The sequence below is a fragment of the Narcine bancroftii genome, chromosome 4 (genome assembly GCF_036971445.1).
Source record: "Narcine bancroftii isolate sNarBan1 chromosome 4, sNarBan1.hap1, whole genome shotgun sequence".
Classification (NCBI taxonomy): domain Eukaryota; kingdom Metazoa; phylum Chordata; class Chondrichthyes; order Torpediniformes; family Narcinidae; genus Narcine; species Narcine bancroftii.
Window position 1 is genome coordinate 128,755,554 of NC_091472.1, and position 21,415 is coordinate 128,776,968.

The 21,415-nt window shown below is 41.7% G+C and overlaps 1 protein-coding gene across 1 annotated transcript in view; it reads right to left on the minus strand.

Moving 5' to 3' along the window:
• LOC138762390 (uncharacterized) overlaps positions 1 to 20,999 on the minus strand; it is a 63,724-nt gene extending 42,725 nt beyond the window's left edge. The window contains exons 1-15 of the mRNA XM_069936156.1: positions 20,949 to 20,999; positions 20,006 to 20,572; positions 18,784 to 19,081; positions 17,464 to 17,627; positions 14,589 to 14,839; positions 11,019 to 11,151; positions 7,729 to 8,208; positions 6,325 to 6,432; positions 5,705 to 5,929; positions 5,439 to 5,547; positions 5,175 to 5,349; positions 3,858 to 4,062; positions 3,677 to 3,797; positions 1,142 to 1,280; positions 503 to 733 (exon numbers count right to left, since the gene is read on the minus strand). Of these exons, the coding sequence (XP_069792257.1) occupies positions 503 to 733; positions 1,142 to 1,280; positions 3,677 to 3,797; positions 3,858 to 4,062; positions 5,175 to 5,349; positions 5,439 to 5,547; positions 5,705 to 5,929; positions 6,325 to 6,432; positions 7,729 to 8,208; positions 11,019 to 11,151; positions 14,589 to 14,839; positions 17,464 to 17,627; positions 18,784 to 19,081; positions 20,006 to 20,176 (2,810 nt within the window). The 5' untranslated portion in view covers positions 20,177 to 20,572; positions 20,949 to 20,999. The remainder of the gene's footprint in view (positions 1 to 502; positions 734 to 1,141; positions 1,281 to 3,676; positions 3,798 to 3,857; positions 4,063 to 5,174; positions 5,350 to 5,438; positions 5,548 to 5,704; positions 5,930 to 6,324; positions 6,433 to 7,728; positions 8,209 to 11,018; positions 11,152 to 14,588; positions 14,840 to 17,463; positions 17,628 to 18,783; positions 19,082 to 20,005; positions 20,573 to 20,948) is intronic.
• Between the last annotated feature and the right edge of the window lie 416 nt (positions 21,000 to 21,415).

Below are 21,415 nucleotides of genomic sequence, written 5' to 3' on the forward strand. Positions count from 1 at the left end.
TCTGCCAACGCTTGTATCATTTTTTTCAGTGGTCGTTGACCTCATCACAGAGTTCTCATAGTATCTGCTGTAGTAGTCCACCACTACCATGATTGACTCGCCAGTTGGTAAAGGTCCGAGAAAATCAACAGCTACATTGATCCACGGTCCTGTCGGGAGTTGTGTACTCCGGATCGGCTCTGGGGGATTACTCCTACTTGTGAGTTGACACCCATGGCAGGTTTTGATGAATTTCTCCGCGTCTTTATCACAACCAGGCTACCATACTTTACTCCTGAGGTTTTGCTTGGTACCAACAATACCTAAGTGTCCTTCATGAGCTAATGATACGATCTTCGGTCTCAACCTCTGTGGTATCACCAATCTACAACCCCTCAACACACACTGCCCGATGCAACAAAGTTCATCTCTAATGGGAACATATGCCTTGTGAGTGCACTTGTCCCATTGTCCACTTTGGAGACATTCTCTAACTTCCATGAGTTCTGGGTCATGTTCGGACTCTCTCTCGACTTCCCTCGTTGTCACAACTCCCGGTGTCGACTGGATAGCTATGAAGTGTACAAAACTCTCTGCTTCTGTCTCCAGTTCTGACTTGGATTGTGGGCATCCATCTTTCAACAATCTGGACAACGGATCAGCAACTTTCGCTTTCCCAGCAATGTGGACTACTCTGTACTTGTACTGTTGGAGTCTGAGCACCCATCGTTCTATCCTGGCACATGGTTTGGACCTGGCGGTGTAGATCACCTCCAATGGTTTATGGACTGTGATGAGTTCAAATTCAATGCCATACAAATATGCATGGAATCTCTCGCAGGCCCATACAAGTCCGAGTGCTTCTTTCTCTTTCTGAGAATATCTCCTTTCAACGTCTGTCAAAGATCTGCTGGCATAGGCAATGATTCTTGGTTCCTCATCATGCGTCTGGACCAACACGGCTCCTAAACCAACAGGGCTAACATCCGCTATGACTTTGGTTGGTGCAGCCGGATCATAATACCCACGAGTATCAGCATTCATCAGACTTTGTTTCAGAGCTGTGAATGCTTCCTTCTGCTCAGGGCCAAAATGGAATGGTACTCCTTTTCTGGTTAGTTTCCTCAGTGGTTCTGCCAGTGTAGAAAAGTTAGGGATGAACTTTGTGCAATAATTGACCAATCCCAAGAAACTCATCTCCGTTGCATTCTGGGGTTCACGTGCATCGGCAACAGCTTTATCCTTGGCATCAGCTGGGTTCAGTCCTTCCTGTGTAAGCCTGTGTCCCATGAAGTCCATCTCTGAGACACCGAACTGGCACTTGTCTCCATTCACAGTAAGGCCTGCCCCCTGTAGTCTGGATAGCACAATCCTCAACCATCTGTCATGCTCTTCCTGTGTAGCCGCATGGACTATGATGTCATCAGAAATGTTGATGACTCCAGGAATGCCTTGAATCACTCGATGGATTTCGTACTGGTAGATCTCAGGAGCTGCATTGATGCCGAACGATAGCCTCTTGTACAGGTACAATCCACAGTGAGTCACAAATGTTGTCACGTCCCTGGATTCTGGGTCCAGCTCTAGTTGATGATAGCCCCATTTTAAATCAATTTTTGAGAACACCTGACTGGTTGTTAACTCCTGGAGTACTTCTTCTACTGTTGGTATCGGGTGTCATTCTCGAATTATAGCTTCATTGGCCATCCTCATATCAACACACAGTCTCATGTCACCATTTGGTTTGGGCACAATCAATACTGGGCTGACCCATTGCGTTGAATGTTCTACAGGTTCAATAATGTCTTGCTCAATCAACTCTTTGATTTTGGCCTCGACTTTCCCACGAAGTCCAAATGGGGTTCTGCGCACTGGTTGCGCCTTGGGTTTGACCGTTTTGTCCACTGCTAGCTTTAGTTGTCGACTTTTCAGCTTTCCTACTCCCTGGAAAACTGCGGGGAATTCTTGCTTCATAGCCTTGAATGACTGAACTGAATTGACACGAGCTCCAATATGATCTTGCGCTGTGCGTCTACTCAGCAATGGTTCTCCCTTCTCGTCTATGACAACAAATGCTGCTTCGGTGTGCTTGTCACCAGCTTCAACAGTCGCAGTGAAACATCCAATGGTCTGCAATGGCTTGGTTGCTGTGTATGGATACAGTTTCTTTGAACACTTCTTTGACGTACAAATGATCTTTTGTTTTCAATTTCTCCCATCAGTGTCGGTCAATTACATTACTGTCACTGCCTGAGTCTACAATGACGGGAACTGTCACACCACCAATTATCACTGGGACTTTCTCATGATGGTCATCATTCAATGTAAACTGATAGTATTTCTGCCCATCCTGGTTGTCGTCATCATCGTCACTTTCTGGGTCACCTTCTATATGGCGAATAGTGGCTTGCTTTCTCTGTCAATAATTGCCTTTCTTTCCAGGAGACTTTCCTTTCCCCCAAGCTTTGCCCTTAGAAGCTGTACTCTTCCCATTCTGGTTTGCATTTGACTTGCTTTTGCATTTCTTTGCAAAGTTGTCTTTACCTCCACACTTTCTACAAACTTTGCCTTTTGCTGGGCAGCATGGCTCTTTTCCAAAATGACCTCTCTCTCCACATCTGTAACACGCCAAGTCACGTGTCGGCATATTTCTTGGCTGGCTATGGCTATGCGAGAGCCTATTTACTTGTTGATCAACTTTGTCTTTACTGGGCTGGCTTGAGTTGTCTTTCAGTTTCATGGTATGAAATTGCCCCTCAACAGCCTCTAATGCAGCAGCAATTGCTAAAGCATTGGTAAGTTTCAACGCACCCCCTTTTTCCAGCAATCGCCTTCTGAGTTTGTCTGATCTGCAGTGCTGCACGACTTGATCAGCTGCCACGTCATTGCATCCAAAAGCCAGTTGTCGCAATCTCGTCACCTACTGGGCAACCGTTTCCCCATCTTCCTGTTTTGCGAAACAAATGGCGTTGAAATGTGGCATTTGGTGTGTCACTACATAGTGTGCATTCAATGCATCTACAGCTTTCTGGTATTCCTCCTTCCAGTATTCGAAAGCATCTTAAAAGTTTCCCGAACTGCAGGTCCTGCGGTGAAGAGAAGTAACGCCCTCCGCTGCACTTTCTGCTCCGGCGTACTCCCATCGAGAAATAGGCCACAACTGTCGGCATAAGCTTCGAACTCTTCAAGCTATGCCTTCCACTTTATGCTTACATTGCCTGTCGGGTCAAAATGAGGAACACCGCGAAGTGCTAGAAATTCAGCTCCAATGACTGCCATGATGAAACGTTCCAGCTCAAAGCCACAGATTCAAAATCCAAAATGTTTATCCTTGTCGCCAATGTCACATTTGTGGCCCGAAATGTGAAATTGATAACACCATCAACACATGATTTACCTGTTGAACATCAGTGTGTCTTTATTTCTCTGCTTCCATTATTCCACCATTTCGCGCCTGCATTCAACACTCGCATGCCTTTTTTACTTCCGGTCAGGTTAATACCTCAACCTCTATCTGCATACATCTCATGCATATTCATTATCATGACACTCCCCACCCTAGTGAAGGCTTGTTTGAATGTGAAACAATCATCCCCGGTTAAAAAAAAAAGTTTGAAATTAAGTGTGGGATGGATAGTTAATGAGTTCTTTCAATGCCCCTATGAGTGTTTGGGGTGTTGTTCTGCCAGTGGGATACTTCGAGGGTGCAAGAACCTTGACCTGAAGCGTGGAGAGGCGAGAGCCACCACCCTGAAAGGCCAGACCTCAGCCCCGACTCGGTCAGCGCCAGAATTACTCTGGGAATTCCGCCAGTCCCTCTGCAAAAAGTCGGATTTCGCCAATCAACAAAAAAAATCATTGGAATATGTCCGTCCAACCTCCCGCCGTTGATTCAGGGATGAGCGAGAGTCCAAAGAGGAAATGTTTAGTCTGAACCAGTTCCCGAGATCGGGTGGAGTTTTGATTTCCAAGTCTGACGTTGCAAGTAACAATGTAAAGGTCAAGATGACACACAGAAAAATACTGCAAGCTATCAGCAGATCATGCAGTAAGTGAGGAAGAAGTGCCAGGTTCTGGTTTCTCCTGCCATAGAAACTGTTGGTGTTCTTGTGTCAAATTTGCATCATCTGCCAGTTTTCAGATTTCCTTGCTCTGAATAAGTGGAGAGGTGTCAGTTTGGACACTGGTGGATTATTGATTCATCCCTTACAAAGGGAAAATGTTGATAAACATGCATAATTTGAGCATTTCATGAGACATTTAGGTAGGGAATGATAAATATTTCAGTTCAAAGCTTTAAGCAAGGAGACATGAGGGGAAGCAAATGGTGGAATCTGGACCAAAAAAAAACTGTTGTAAGAACTCAACAGGTCAGCAAGCATCTGTCAGTGGTTTGATCGAGGCCCTTGTATCTCTCCTGATGCAAGATCTCAGCTCTAAAATACCAATCATACCTTTTTATTTATGAAAACAAATTAATTTTAAGTAGCAGGGGGGCAAAGGGAATACTAATAGGGTGAGGCCATGGTTGTAGTGGAGATGAGCAGTTAATGAAGGCATGGATAAGAGAGAAAGATACAAATAAAGGTAAATGCTATGAAATATTGGCAGGTGCTACCTTTAGATCAGGCTGTGTCAGTGGAGAGAAAATGTTGAATTATGTGGCAGATGAAAATCAGCATGTTCGTGTTTGAGCATAGGAACAATTTTTTTTTAGTTCCTCAAAGCTTTTCCACCATACAATGTAATCATTGCAAACTATTCCCTCTGTCCTGATTGCCTGACCCCTCCCCTTTATGCCCTATTACTTCTGGTTATCAAAAACCTATGAAAAAACTTAAAGTAAAATTAAAAATGAGACTCACATCAATTGTGAATCATGAATAAAAATGTACAGCCGGACCAACAATAAATGCTGATCTTTGTAGGAGAACAATAGCCATTATTTGGAAGAGGGATTTGGAGACTGGGGTGTAGATTATCCACTATAATCTATTCCACTATAATCTTTCGAGTATGATATCTTAGGGTTTCAGATCAATTTGCCTTTAATACTCTATGAGGATATTGTTCCTATTGGAAACACCCAAGCGGTGATGTGTAATTTGATGGAGAAGCAACTCTGTGTACAGTGAAGCAATCTGAAACATTAGGGAAAAGACAGGTTTCCTTTGCCTTTAAGATGCTCCACTTACCTGCATAAAAGGTCCAAAGGTGGATTGGCGGGTCCAACATGATCCAGGTTCCCTCTGCCAGGGATGGTAGTGAAGTTGCTCCACCTCCTGCATAAAAGGATCGTTGCCGAAAGCAGCTCCAAACAGGAAGGTAAGCTGCTTGACATCATGCTGACAGCCCCATCACCCCTCTGCGCTGTCACAGAAAGGCTGGTGGAGCTGTCAGGCTGTGCTCACTCACTCCACCCCGCTCCTTCACGCCACATTGCTCCCTTGGCCTCCTACCTCGCGCCACCCCGCTATTGACAGGGCTGTCAGCTGGCAGGGCTGTTGGGATGGAGCAGGGCAGTGGGATCGGTGTGGAGGTGATAGGGGGGAGATGGGGCAAGAGGAACTTGGAAATCGAAGAGAGAGGGAGGGGAATGGAGGAGGAAAGGAGCGGGGTGACGGGGCTGTCAGGCAGCCACTCCTGTGCTACACATCCCACTCTCCTTTGCTCTGGGAAGCTACTGCGCTGCTCTGGGCTACAAAAAAGGACTGCCCTCCAGGACAGTCATCGCAGGTTCATAGTTCATGCAGTCCTTGATGGCCTGGAAAGCTCGTGGGCCCAGCTTGGTGCAGAGCTCCATGAGCCATTTCTGGTTGGTGTTGATCACCTCAGCCTGTGTTAGGATGAGCGCCTCATTCACATGCTTCCAGATCTCGAAGCGTTCCTTGACATCCGGGTGTTGGGGGTTGATCTCCAGGCTCCCGATCATCAGAACCTTCTCCAGTGTCTCTCATTAAATTTTTACTGGAATAAACTGTGGTATGCTGAGTTTACCTTCACTAATAACTAGGTCCTTCACTAGCATTGAGAGGGAGCACAACTCCCAATCTTTCCAGGGTTTGTCCTATTTTCTCCAGCTGTTGACCTCTTTCCCCTTGACCACTAATACTACATTTTCAAATATCCATCAATCTCTCTATTAAAATCAACAATTAAATTAGTCTCAACTGTCATAAACAGAAGAGAGTTCCAAGTTTTTTTTTTTATTATCATCAATTCAGAAATGTTTCCTATATTTAATCCTGAGAGAGGTCTTTAACTTTCAGATCATATGTGACCACATTGTATTCTCCCTAATCCTGTTAAATTCGATGGAATTCAACAGAGGTTGTACAATCTCACCTCATAACGTAAATCTGGTGTCCTGAAATCATTCTGCAAAATCTTTGGTGCACTCCCTCCAGGCACACACATGGATAGAGACATCACATCTTGCAGAACAGAAATTGACTGCAGAATTAATGACAAAATCATTTGCACATCTAAAAATCAAACAAATTATTAGCTGAGAGCAATATTCACAGCACAGACTCTGCGATCATACAGGAAATGTTGGGTGATTATCATTTCAATATACAAAATCTCACTGATTCACTTTTGCTTCTCATTCTGCAAGTGGATGAGCCGAAGTGACTTGTCTGAAACCACACTACTACAATTACTCCAGACCATCGCCTTCCCAAGATAGTGTTCTATGGCGAGCTCTCCACTGGCCACCGAGACAGAGGTGCACCAAAGAAGAGGTACAAGGACTGCTTAAAGAAATCTCCTGGTGCCTGCCACATTGACCACCGCCAGTGGGCTGATATCGCCTCCAACCATGCATCTTGGCGCCTCACAGTTCGGCGGGCAGCAACCTCCTTTGAAGAAGACTGCAGAGCCCACCTCACTGACAGAAGAGGAAAAACCCAACACCCAACCCCAACCAACCAATTTTCCCTTGCAACCGCTGCAACCGTGCCTGCCTGACCCGCATCGGACTTGTCAGCCACAAACAAGCCTGCAGCTGACGTGGACATTACCCCTCCATAAATCTTCATCCGCGAAGCCAAGCCAAAGAAGAAACAATTACTGCAATGTTGAAGCAGGAATTAGGAGGCAAATAATTTGGTCTCAGTCATACATTAATTTGTTCAAATCATCTTTATTTGATCCAAACTAAATAATCTTTTAAACATTAAAAACAGCTTTATTTAATTGCTAAATATGGCAGAAAGTACAAAATACAGTGAAAATGATGAGCATCGAGTTAAATTTGATCAGAGCTGCTTTTCCTGTCAGCGAAACAGAGGCTGCATCTGCTGTTATTCCCACAAGCAAAGTACAATGATTAAGTACAGATACTTTCCCTGCCAAAAATTCAAAAATAACCACAAATGTCTATATTGTTTTTGAATTTTACATGAGCATTCACAAGTTGAGTTGTGGAGATTGCTAAGGCAAGCCAGAGTTTAAACTGCCAAGTGGAGAGGTGACCACATCTGTTAGTTGAAGTCTGAGGGGTACAAAGAATGTGCACCAATCGCACAAGAGCCATAAATCACCCACCCCAGTGTAATGAGCAGATATTAGTCATATCAGCTAATCTGGAGAACAAGTGGTCAGATCATGTTCCAGCAGAAAATGTCCTTTTCAAAAGAAAGCATTCCAGCTCCAACCTGCCATCAGTTAGAGAATTCTGATTCAACCTAGATTTTAAGCTAATAATTACCTCCTGTATATTAAAGACTTTATTTATTTTCAGACTATTTGTGATTTATGAATTTCAATGCCACCTCGCAAACGTAGGTTGACTCTAATGGTAGAATGTTGCCTGATACCATAATATTGCAGTGAACGGTCATCTTCAAGTGGCCTTGACTCAAAGGTTAAGTAGAACTGCTTGGATGTAAGTTGCTCCAGGGATTTAATTTTATCTTTTAAACTGGAAACCTTGTCAGTGGGTGAAACCTGAATTGTCAATATACGATTATTTGAATCGACAAATATCTCTATTTTGTTCACCACGAGTAGACGAATGCTCGAATCAGAGAAAATTCTGGAATTCAACAAGGTGAAGCTATCAGTCAGAGGCCTGCAATTGAATTCCAGCTGTTGTTGTGGAGCTGCAATGTTCCATTTTTCCTGGATGATGCATTTGATCTCAGACACCTTGTTGAAAATGTTGACATTTTTTAGTAAAGTCTTTCCATTCAGCGTCACAGTAATTGTAAACATCTTCACTGGCTGTAGTACACACAAAAAGTGAAATTTATTATCACAGAAAACAGTGGCAGAAGGCTATTCAGCTCTTCGAGCCTACTCCATTCAACAAAATCATGGCTGGTCCCACAACTTCAGTATTCTCCTCGCTTTCTCTCCATACCCCTTAATCCCTTTAGCCAAAAGGGCCACATCCAACTCAGTTTTGAATATATCCAATGAACTGGCCTCAACAACTTTATGTTGAAGGGATTTCCACAAGTTTACAACTGAGTAAAAAATATTTCTCCTCACCTCAGTCACAAATGGTTTACCCCTTACCCAGAGACTGTAATCCTTATTCTGAATTCCACACCATCAGGAACATTCTTCCTGCATCCAAGCATTTTAGCCCTGTCAGATGATATCAGAAAGTGATCTCCTCCCATTCTTCTAATTTCCAATGAGTATAACCAGTGTCTATCCAGTCTTTCTTCGTAAGACAGTCCTGTCATTCCAGGAATTAGTAGGGTGAACCTCCACTGCACTCCCCCCCTCCCCCCCATGGCAAATGTTTTTCCTTAGATTTGGTCAAAACTGCACACAGTATCCAATGTGTGGCCTCACTAAGGCCAGGCTGTAGAAGGAAACATGACTTTAATCAAGTAGATGCCAAGACAGAAGTGGGTGAGGGAGTAACTCACACGAAGCTGTTGGAATGTGATAAGGATGTGTCCTTATCTGTTTCCTGCTTTTCAACCGGTCTTGTAACCATACTGTGTGAGAGGGAGTACATATTCTGTAGCAATTGATTGAAGACTTGTTTGTTTCGGGTTATAAAAGCTTGTTCTCTGCCTGATACAGGCAGAGTCTCTGTTGTGGACTCTCCAAGGTTAACCTTGTCAATAAACTCTTCCAAAACGATCTCCTGGGCTGTGTTTTTGATTTAAATAATTAGAGTCCCGAAGAAATCGGCGGTACACGTACAACTTCAACACAAACTCCTTGCTTCTGTATTCAAAACCTCTTGCAATAAAAGCCAATATGAAGTTTGCTTTCTTCAACACCTGCACTGCCTGCATTCTATCCTTCAGTGACTGATGCACCATGACACCCAGGTCTCAATGTACTTCTCCTTTTCCCAATTTCTCACTATTCAAATAATAATCAGCCTCCTTATTTTTGCCACTCAAGTGGCTAATGTCACATTATACAGCATCTGTCATACCTCCTAGAATCTTCCTCACAGCTTTCATTGCCCTCCACTCAGTGTCTTCTGTACATCTGGAGATATTATGTATATTTCCTTTATCTAGATCATCAACACATTGTAAAAAGATGGGTCCCAGCAGTGAACATTGTGGTTTCCCCATTAGTATCTGATAAAGACCCATTGAGGACTGCATTTTGCTTCCAGCCTGCCAACTAGTTTCTAAGTCAGTAGGTTACCTATACCATGTTCCTTTTCTATTATGAAGATACAGAAAAGAGATAAACATTTTTTAGGTGCTCTTGCACAATGTACACACTGTGCATGAAATGTGATGGCTAAGGTGAGTGTTCACATGCAGAGTGGGAACGTTAGCTGCAATAATGCAGCCTAGACAGTCAAAGTGTCAGAGACAACTCTGATTTTCCAGAAATTCTGCCAGCTTAGATCTCTGCTTGCCAATAAGGATCTCTCAATGTTCCACAGCTGAAGACAGAACCAGCAAAATTAAGGAACCCAATTCAGTATTAAAGGAATGGTCATTGCAGGTTAAGTGCTGGTTGATTTCACCTGCTGCAATTCTGCAAATATTTGTGGCTGTTGATATTTCTTACCATCAGCTGAATTCAAGGAGCTGAGGAGGAACCTGCAACATTGAACAGTACAATACACCGAAAATGCCAAATTAAACAAATTCTGCTGATTGTACAGGATACACATTTTGCTATTACCTATAATTTCATGTCCATCTAGAAGCCTCTTAAATGTCATCAAATCTGCTTTCACCAATATCCCTGAAAGACTGCTCCAGGCACCTACCACTCATTGTTTCAAAAACTTGGCCCACACATCTCCTTTAAACTTTCCACCCATCAGCTTTAACATATGTCCTCTCAGGTGAGATTTTTTATTCTGGGATAAAGATTCTCACTGCTACCCTTTTTATGCCTCTTAACTTCAAGTCGTCCTTCAGCTACCGATACTTCAAAGAGAACAACCCATGTTTGCCCAATCTCCCCTTATAGGTCATACCCTCTTATCCAGGCAGCACCCTGATAAATTTCTAAATGTACCCTTTACAATGCCTCCACATGCTTTCTGTAATGGGGTAAATCAGAGCAGAGAAAAAAAAATGGGGACAACCTAAAGAGCTCCTTCCTGCCTGGCTTCATCGGAGTGTAATTGTACTGACTGTGGCCTCAACTCCTTTCACAAATAGTGCTAGATACAGTCAATGATCGTCACAGTAATCCCAAATGGTTCAGAAACATTTCAAACTAAACACCCACCTGAAAACATTGCACCATGCACACAAAGCTACACATTTACCAAGTGCCATCATGTCTACACCTTTTTTCCAGCTCAATCCTCCAACCAGTGAGAGGCACCGCAACAGGGCTACATGTTTTCACTGGCAGAGACTGCAATCAACCTCGGGGTCAACTCAAGCAGCACCAGGGTGGAGGGGGGGGGGGTGGTTGGTGGGTGGTGGTCAGAAGGCCTGCAACAAATTGGTTCATCTCCCATTGGGAAGTGGAAAGTCTGCAACAGTCAGGCATTGACAGTGTGGCAGAGGTGAGGAAATGAAAGCATTGTTCCAATCCTGGTTATTAAAGCATCATTTTTTTTCCCCAAATAATTTTACCTGGACATCCCACATGCTGCTGTTCAACACACAAGGTATGTTTAGGCATTTTCTCGCTTCATCTTGCATCACCCACCATCCAGAAGATAAAGCCACATTATTAGTTGGATCCGCTGGATCAAGAATTATTGGTCTGAAAAATAAAATTAATCCAATAGTGTTTGCTGATAGTGTGGCAGTCTTGGTGACTATTAGTGAGAAGTGTTGAAATTGCTGGAAACTTTACACTATTCCAATACTGGTTTTGAAAGATCTACATCTTGTCATCCATCCATCTCCCCAAATGTAATCTAGAATTGCAACATTTGTATATCATTTTCAATCCAAACTTATTTGAGAAATGTATTGTGCAAACTAAAGATACTTGCCCACCTCAGTAAACCACAAAACAAGAGGGTATTGTTAGGCAAGGATGGAGAACATTGCTCATAATAGTATCAAGGGGTGGAGGTAAAATAGGTTGGGGAAATAGAGTTCAACAGATGAAGACAAAGGAGGGAGCGGTCATCAGAGTGGGCCAAGTCAGAGTGGTCAGGCTTTGGCGAGAACAGACGAGGTGAGGAATAGTCAGCGTTGAAGTCAGAAAAGGCCACCTTATTCAAGGAAAAAAGATTTAGCAGGTAGGCACAGGTAAGGGTAGCATTTTTAGATATCATATTTTGGGATTTTTTGAATATTTTATTTAAGTTTTAAGAAAATACAGAACTCATAATAACAATAATACACTGAATATAAAAATCATAGAAAAACATTCACAAGGTCCAAAAAAAGTCCCTCTTCTCCTAGCGCCCAGATTTGAAAGAAAAGGGGACCAACAGCAGGGAATAGAGGGAGATAAAAGAAAATAGAAATGAAAAAGCAACAGGAACAAGGTTAGGGGGACAGACAAGAAGTTCTGTGGAAGAGACTGAGTATTCAGAAAGCTATGTGCCTCCCTGGTGCAATGGTCTGAGATATCTCAGGTCAAGTTCACTGTATTCTCAGAAGGGAGGGTGAGCAGCCAGATGTCATGTTCCACTTAGGTACCAATGACGTGGGTAGGAAGGATGAGGAGATCCTGTAAGGAGAGTTCAAGGAGTTAAGTGCTAGGTTGAAGGACAGGTCCTCCAGGGTAGTGATCTCACGATGGCTACCTGTTCCATATGCTGATGAGGTTAGAAATAGGATAATGCAGCTTAACATGTGGTTAAAGACATGGTGGAGGAGGGAGGGCTTCAGGTTTCTGGATCATTGGGATCTCTTCCAGGGAAAGTGGGACCTATTCCAATGGGACAGTTTGTATCGGAACTGGAGGGGGGGGGACCAATATCCTTGGGGGAAGGTTTGCTAGTGCTGCTCTGGTGGGTTTAAATTAGTTTTGCAGGGGGAGGGGAACCAGAGCACCAGAACAGATAGAGGAGAGGGGGTTGGGGGGGGTAAGACGTTAAAATTGCATGCACCATTCGAAGTCAAAGGGTTGAATGTGGTGGAAATATTCTCAGGTGCATCTATTTCAATGCAAGGAGTATCGTAGGAAAGGCAGATGAGCTTAGAGCATGGATGATGATATTGTGGCAATTAGTGAAACTTGGCTACAGGAGGGGAAGGACTGGGAGCTCAATGTTCCGGGTTTCCATTGCTTTAAGACACGATAGAACTGGGGGTAGGGAAAATGAAAGGGAGGAGGGCCATGGGGGTTGTATTATAGACTTCCCACTAGTCAGTGAGAATTGGAGGAGCAAATCTGTAAAAATAACAGAAAGCTGCAGGAAACAAAGGTTGTGATAGTAGGAGATTTTAACTTTCCACATATTAACCGGAACTCCCATACTGTAAAAGAGCTTGGAGTTTGCCAAATATGTTTAGTAAAGTTTTCTAATATATTGAAGTGCCAACTTGCTCACCATCTGTAACCCCAGCTAATACTTTTCTTTTACTTCCAACTAGAGAATGCAATACTGGATCTCTTATTAGGAACAAGACTGGACAAGTGATGGAAGTATGTGTAGGGGAGCACTTTGGGTCCAGTGATCAGAATGCCATTAATTTCATGTTAATTATGGAGAAGGATAGGTCTGGGCCTCAGGTTGAGGTTCTAAATTGGAGAAAGGCTAATTTTGAGGAAATGAGAAAGGATCTAGAATGTGTGGATTGGGATAAACTGTTTTGAGCAAGAATGTTTGAGGTAAGTGAAGGGCCTCTAAAGGTGAAATTTTGAGAGTACAAAGTTTGTACTGGTCCTGTTCCAGTCAGAATCAAAGGCAAGGTTAGAAGGCATAGGGAACCTTGGTTTTGAGAGATACCTGCTTACCTTTACCCTATCTATACCCTTTTTGCAAATCTTCCCTCATCCTCTGACACTCCATGGAATAAAGTCCTATTCAAATTTTCCCCTACAACTCAGCTCCTCAAGTCTCAGCAACATCCTTGTAAATTTTATTTGTATTCCCCTCAATCTTATTGATGTCTTTCCCGTAGGTAGGTGACCAAAACTGAACACAATGCTCTGAATTTGGGCTCTCGGATATCTTATGCAACAGGAACATAGTATCCCAACTTCTGTACTCAATGCTTTGATGAACACCAATGTGCATTATCTCTCTTTACAACCCATGATGACACTTTCTGAATTATGTGCAGATGGAACCCCTTATCCAGTGTTCTGTAGTCCAGCAACTCCCTTGGTCTACCACATTTTGAATCTGTTGCCATTAATTACGAACTCCTGATAGACAGTGCAGGACTCAAACCCCATGTCCCAAGCACTGGTGCTGTAAAGGTTGAATCTGCCGCAATCGGGACCAGGGTTCGAGTGCCGCACCATCTGTAAGGAGTTTGTAGTAATGTCCTGAGCCCTTGCACCTTAAGGGTGTGGTTCTAACTGCTACTCTAACCTTGTTATCCCACAGTATCATTTCCTGTTTTAAGCTTTGTTCTACCTTTGACATGTTTACTTAGGGGGTTCCTTAGGAGTCAATTTCTGTTTTCTGGCATTTTCTGTGGTCCAGCAATGGTCAGGTCTTGATGTCACCAGATTAAAAAGAGTTGAACCTGTATACGACTCCACAGTGGCCTACTTTCATCATTCATGATGGCATTGTGATTCTTTACAGCAGTTCAGATTTCAAGAGCTAATAATTCAATTTGTTTTATGATGAAGATTAAGAAAATATGAGCACAAATAACATTTGAAGAATCCTTGTCGAGATTTTTTTTGGTGCATTTTAATGTGCGGGCAAGCTGACAGAAAATATTACCGCTGCTGGAAAACAGACAGAAAGTGAAATTGGGATACGAGATAGTACATAGTAGACATAGGGCATAGCGAGTTGATGAAGGATAGCTTGTGAGGCTGATGTGATTTGTAAACAAGGCTGAAGAGTTTGAATCCAATTACCTCAGCATGGGTTGGTTAGTTAGTTGAGAAATGAAGAACACGGAGGTACTTTCAGATGTTATAAGAATGTATTGCAATGTAATATTCGATGTTTGACCCGTGTACACAAGTTGAGAAATTGGACACAAATTGTTATTTTTTTTTAATATAAAAGAGCTGCAAATGGCACATGTTGAAATGTTGTGAGTCCTTACCTCCTTTCCTGGACCTTGCGGATTAAAAATGTTGCCAAGGTGGCATTATTGACATCATAATAGTCAGTCCAGTAGATGCACAGTTCCTGGTAGTTGCAGATCAGTTGTAGGACTGTGTGGAACCCTGCAGCTGTGTCAAATCTCTCTTGATGATTACCTTGTTGCCAGGCATAGATAGTCAATAACTCCAAAGCATATTTTGCAGGCAATCGTTCTCCATTTTTCAACTCTGAATTCCGTGGCTTGACATACTAGTGAAAATTATTGACAAACAAATAAGTAAATGCAACATTAAACACATTCTGTATTTTTGGTATTATGCTTTTAAATCATTATTTTCTAAGATTGTACAGCTTCCTTAAAACTATAGGCTATGGCCACACCCAGACCAATGAGGACATTTCAGCAACCACAAAAAAAAATCTGAGACTCTCTAGAGTGACCCTTAACCTCATATTTTGAACTCTCAAATTGCCAAATCTATAGTGACAATCAGAGGAGGCCTGGGTCTGATCAACCACCATCGTTTTGAATGATAGGCCAGGTTTGAGGGGCTAAGTGGCTTACTCCCACTTGGATCTTCTTACAAATGCTTGTGTGGATTATAAAGATTTAGATTTAAGCATCCAATTTGCTTACAGACATAAAGTTCCCTCAAATAGAAACAATGAATACGACTCCGACAGATCTGAATTTGGTCCGTCATTAGTCCAAGGTTCCCCTACTACTAATAGTTATGCAGCGCTTTTATCCATCTGAAAGGATTGTCAGATCTTCAAATAAAATCTAAATTAAATCTCAATTAACACATAGTCAGTTACAAATTTGTTTCTAACCATTTCAAAACTGAACTCCAGAAAAGGTGGGAGGATACACTAGGATACTGTGGAGTTCATAAAAAAATGTAGCACTGTGACAGAGTATATAGATATGTTTTTGGGAGATAAATTGGGAAAGGTTTGTTAGAGTAGGTTACATACAAACAATTTAAAACAGATCTTATTTGAAATACTGGAGCTCTGCCCCATGCTAGACATGTCAGGGCCAACAGTTTTTGTAAAAGCTTTGAAGAGTGCTCAAGAGACTTCACTAATGGATTGTTGTCTACAAAAGGCAACAGATGAAAGGCGACTGGAACAGGACAAGCTGGAAAGTCCCATTTGGAAGACAGCCTGGTCAAAGCCTTTGTGGTTTATGCAAGAGGAGAGGACTGGCTGTCTAATGTTTCACTTGGAATAAGAGAAAAAGGGAACTCTGTGGTGACCTGAAAGAAAGAAGTAATCATCTGGAGAACCTTGATGGGGCGTTTCTTTGGCAAGACACTGAAGTGGCTGATGGAAGTAAATGTACAACAAATCGCTCTCTGAAAACCAACAAGAACCTTCCTGAGAGGTAACCATCTACCTTTCAAGCACCAAAGCCTGTTGAACTTTATAAACGTTAAAATCTGTGCACAGTACAAGAATTGTCTGCTCCAGTGAACGTGAAGGAATGAGAAATGAGATTGGACTGTGAACCAAAGTACTTTTCTGAACTTACACATACTATACATACACGTGCACTTAGAATTAGAAGGGGGTTAAGTAAGTCAATAGGGATAAGTTAAATTCTATTTTCATGTTTTAAAGATAATTAAAAGCAACTTTTGTTTAAGTACCCATTCGTCTTGGTGAACAGCTATTGCCGCTGGGTTTTGGGGGTCCTCTGGGCTTTTAACACCACAATCAAAACCATTTTGCAGGGGAGCTACAGTCAATCATCAAACATAAATTGAAGCTCATGGGTTCCCCAGGGATAAAGTTGCTTCTCCTACAATGGAGAATGTTAGATCCTGGGGGAAAAAGAAAATGGTATAAAACTGCAAGGAGTATTTGAACTGTGTATGACATGTTCAGCCTATGTAGATATACTGGAGCTCTCCTTCCTCCAAACTTTGTTCAGTGGCTTTGAATTGCACCTGAGTATGGCAAAGGAGAATGAAAATCTTTAATTATTCTAAATATTCTCTCAAAATTTCAGTAAGTTCTCCTGATATACCATTAATAGGTAACCAATAGAGCTTCGAGAAACAGTAATCGTACTTTAAAAGTAATCTCAAAAATACAATCATTGCAGGTATCATCAAAAAAGGGTAATTGTAGATTAATCCTTATTCAACCAAGTGACAATTAAAGTTTACATTCAACATCTACAAGATGAGGAATCCTCCACCTGCTGCTTTACATTGCCTGCCAATAATAGAATTCACAGGAAAACATGAAGCATATACCTAGAGACCACCTCACCACAAAGATAGTTTCACAAAGTTACCTTTGACTTCAATGCACTAGCATAGGTTTTGGTTGATTTGTGGAAAAGGAGATTGTGGAGCAAAAACTCAGACTTTCCACAAAAATCCATGGTCGACGAGGCAGAAGTGATGCCTGCCCTCCTTTATGGTTTTGTGGCCTGGACTAATACATGTAAAAAGCCTCCAGATTGCATGGGAGGGATGCGAACCTAAAATCAGCATCATCTTTCAAATCTCAGTCAAGATACAGGATAGGCAATGAGCTTGTCATCAGCCTCTTAAAACAGAGAGTCTACATTCCAAGCTGTCAAGTCTACCAGGTGAACAGAGGAAAGATTTAATGCACAATGTCTCCTTGAGGGAATGCAACATCCCCATTAATTCCTGGGAAACCCTGTCCCTTGACCATTCAAAGTGGAGAACAATAATTCAGGATGGTATTAAGAACTTGACACATTACACTGGGTATACACATAGGCCATGACTAAGGTGAAAGCTGAGATACTGAGCTACCATTTTAGTTTTGGTGCAACAATACTCCCAACATTTTCAATGATTAATAATCACTGTTCTCCTGTCACTCACCTCCTTGTACCAATACTTCAGCAGGCGGATCAAGTCTTTAACTTTTGAACTGTAACGTTTCACAAATTTCCTCTGAAGCTCAGTGAAACAGGCAGAAAATTCTCCATTTTTACTTAAAAATCCGATTAGTTTGAGATGTGCTTCAGTTACATTATATTGTGCAGCTGCAACAAATAAATTAATGAGAGCATGGGTGAAAGACAATAATTGAACAATAACAGTGCAATTAATTCTTACAGGACCAAGTGGACCAGGGGTGACTAATCTTTTACTGGGTGGCACGGACTCATGGGCCAATATGGCCTGTTACTGTGCTGTACGTCTAAATTAAACACTCCCAAACTGGGCATCACAGTCACACATTTTATTTGATGCTCACCAGTTTCTTTAATCTCAGGATAGTTTTTGACTTCCCAAAGGTTCCCACAAAGAATTGGCTATAAATGGCATAAGATTTCTCCAAGGAATTACAAGTAAATTCAGGTGCTATCTGATGTGGTTTTCCATCTGGATAGAAAATAAATGTTTCACAGGTAGAACCACCCATTTTCCATCTGATCTTTTGGAAGCTACTTGCTCATTGCTGAATATCAGTGGTGTATAGTGAATATAACAGGGTAATTAATTCATGTTAATCTGAAGACATCCAATTATGAGAACTATGATATGAGAAAAACAGAGCAAAAAGGTTTCTGATTTCAGTTCTGACTTTTGCCATTGTCTTTGATTATAGATCAACTTAATACCTTATTGGAGAGGGAGAAACTGTAGCAGGTATTTGGTTTCTGGGTGCAACTTGAGATTTCTTCTGGAAAGTGAACTGCAAATATTCTATTGTCTCCCATCTCCTACTTGGCACTTTCCCCTAGAATCATTAAATGGTAATTCTGTAAAAACTTCCAAACTAAAAGGTTTTTTTTGTGTGGCTGAGGAAATGAATTGTTTTCTTTAAAAAACAAATGAAGGAAAAAAAATTCAAAAAAACATGAATTTAATTTGTTTCAAGAGTTGGTGTCTTGCTTTGCCATGGACTTCATTTTAATTCCAAATGGGGTTAATATCAATGGTAAAACAATCCCATTCAAATCCAGATTTAATATTCCTTGTTATTTCCCATATGAATGAATTCAATGTGTCCTTGTCAGACATAAAGTGCTCTATAGTATATTCTTCCTAAGTAAAAGCGGCATCATTTAACTAGGGTGGGACAATGGAGAGAGCAAAAGACCCAAGCTCCATTCTTCCCAGTGGCAAAAGACAAAATTAACAGTTCGGATTTAATAACGCGCGTGTTGATACAAGGTTACTATAACTTATTACTTAATACATCGTAGGTTGGCAGAACATCAAAGGACACACTCTCTAAACTCTTCTTTGATTTCATTTCAAAGCTCAAAGATTTTGGCGGGATGTTGCTGTTTGCCACAAAGGTGATATCGATATCACGGATCTCATATGCAATGCTTTCAGAGCACTTTTTCAGCATTCTCTGAATTTCCTCGAGAATTTCAAGCCTGTTGTCTCTCTGATCCTGGAAACTACTGAAGCAACTGAGAAACACAACAAGATCTGCATCGGAGTTATTTTTTAATGCCGTTCCTTTTCCCGATGATCCACTCTGTCAACAAAAAAAAATATAAAACTTATTTTAAGTATATACAAACCTACATTGGTCTCTCTTCCTGAAACTCTTAATGAGTCACAGTTCAAAAGATTTCAGATGAGTCTGGGATTAGAAAAATTTCAACTTGCTTTTGTATATTTAGCATTATCTGTAGCGAAAAAATGTATTGCTAGTACGTGGAAAGATACAAATATGATTGATATTAATAGATGGCATAATGAGATGAAACATTGTTTAATAATGGAAAAAAATCACTTGTGTTTCATGTGATAATTAGTTTTTTTATTAATAAGTGGTTGTTTATATTCAGAATATTTACATTTTGATTTACATTGATTAGATCTTAACATGTATACTTAAATTTTCTTTATTTTTTTCCTCTCTTTATGGCTCTCCTTAGGAGAGTTGGCTGAAAGGGGGGTCTTTTTTTTTCTTTTATATATAAAATATATTGTTCATGTTTAGTTTATTGTTATATATGTTACTTATATGTATTTTGAACGAATAAATAAAGTTTAAAAAAAATTTCAGATGAGGAGGTTCAAAGCACACCTCTTTTGAGAGAATTTTATATCAGAGTACATTTTAAAATGAGGGGTCTCCGCGATGAGTAGGAGGTCATCCTTGTCCAGAGCGACTGACTGGCCCAACAGATAGCGGAGGTACATTGCTAAGGCTCCCGTGGGACTTTCACATGTTGTATTGAGGGTGGAGGTGAAATGAACCATAATGCCTATCAGTCATTTATAACCGGATGATTTCGAGGGAGACTCAGTGCAATAGCTCCTGTTTTTGCACAGCCAAAACAAAATCATTTTGCAGTCAACATCATTTAAAATCATTGAAAATTTGCAATTTGAAAAAAAAGGATGGTGCTTGGTATTTTAAATGGCGCAAAGAAAGAACTAAGTGACTCACCTTAATGGATCGAATCACTTTAACGTTGGGTTGTCCGATGAAACATTGATTCTTTAAGAATTCACAGACCCTGTGCACGGCCTCTTTCACAGAAGTTTTGAATCCGGTGGGCTCCAGGTTCCTTTTAATGAAATCGTCCAACTTCTTGGGTTCTAAGGTGTACAGATCCATCGTTCAGTGCCGTTTCTGGTTCCCTTCGAGCTCGTACAGAAGCAACTGATGGCAGGAATGAGAGGTTGCATCCGCCTTATAAACCCGTCCTACGAATGATTCCAAGCGGCAAGATGAAACAAACCCTCTCGATACAGAAAATGTGACACACGTCACGGACCCGTGAGTATCTTTCTGGTCGCCGCTCCCCGCCCTGTTTCGATTTCCGCGGAGGAATCCGGACTTTGGGTTTCATTTCTTCCATTACTGTCCCTCTGGTTTTCTCCTTCCATTAACTCATGACCCACCGGAGCTGATCCGTTCGAACCCGAACTATAGCGCTCACCCCCTGCCCTCCGCTCGGTCTGCTGTGCCTTGAAGGCACCCCGCGGGTCCAACTGCGAGGAAGACGTCTCTCTGAAATAGGTTTCATATCCTGAAAGGAAATTGTTAGGAAGCCCGGGTCCCTCTACACGACAGACTGCTGAACCCCCCCCACCCCTTCAATTCAGAGTCCTTTCCTCTATTTTCAATGACCGCCGTTTTGCCCTTTTGGGATATTTGGCACAAAATTAAAAAAAAATGACATGCAGCCCAGTAACAGGGCACTTCAGCCCACAATTCCATGCTGTCCAATTTACACCCAATTAACCTACACCCCCCCCCCCCCCGGCACGTTTTGAATGGTGGGAGGTCACCCACGCAGACACGGGGAGAATGTACAAACTCCTTACGGGTGTCACATTTGTGGCCCGAAATGTGAAGTTAATAACACTAATAACGCAGGTTTTACCAGTTAAACATCTCCGTGTCTTTATTCTCCAGTTTTCATTGTTCCTCCATTTCACGCTCTTCTCTCTCCCTCATACCATGTGACTTCCGGTCAGGTGAATACATCTCATACAGATTCATTATCATGACATCCCTCCTTTTACCAGAAATAAACTTTACATCTTAATGTTGAAATGTAAACACCGTCACCTTATCGATATCCCTCGGAACCAACAAACAATGTCTAACAAACAAACAAACAAGTTCAAACTCCTTCTACACACAATGTAACATGAACATGTCGTAACTAACTAATACAATAACTCAACTAAACAAAATGTACTTCATACAGCACTCATACACGCACTTTATGATATATGATCAAATCACTGTCCTAATGTTCTTTTATCATTCCAACCGTCACAAACTTTCCCTGTTGTGATAATGCGGGCACAATTAGAAATACGGCACAAAGTCTTCGTATCGTTT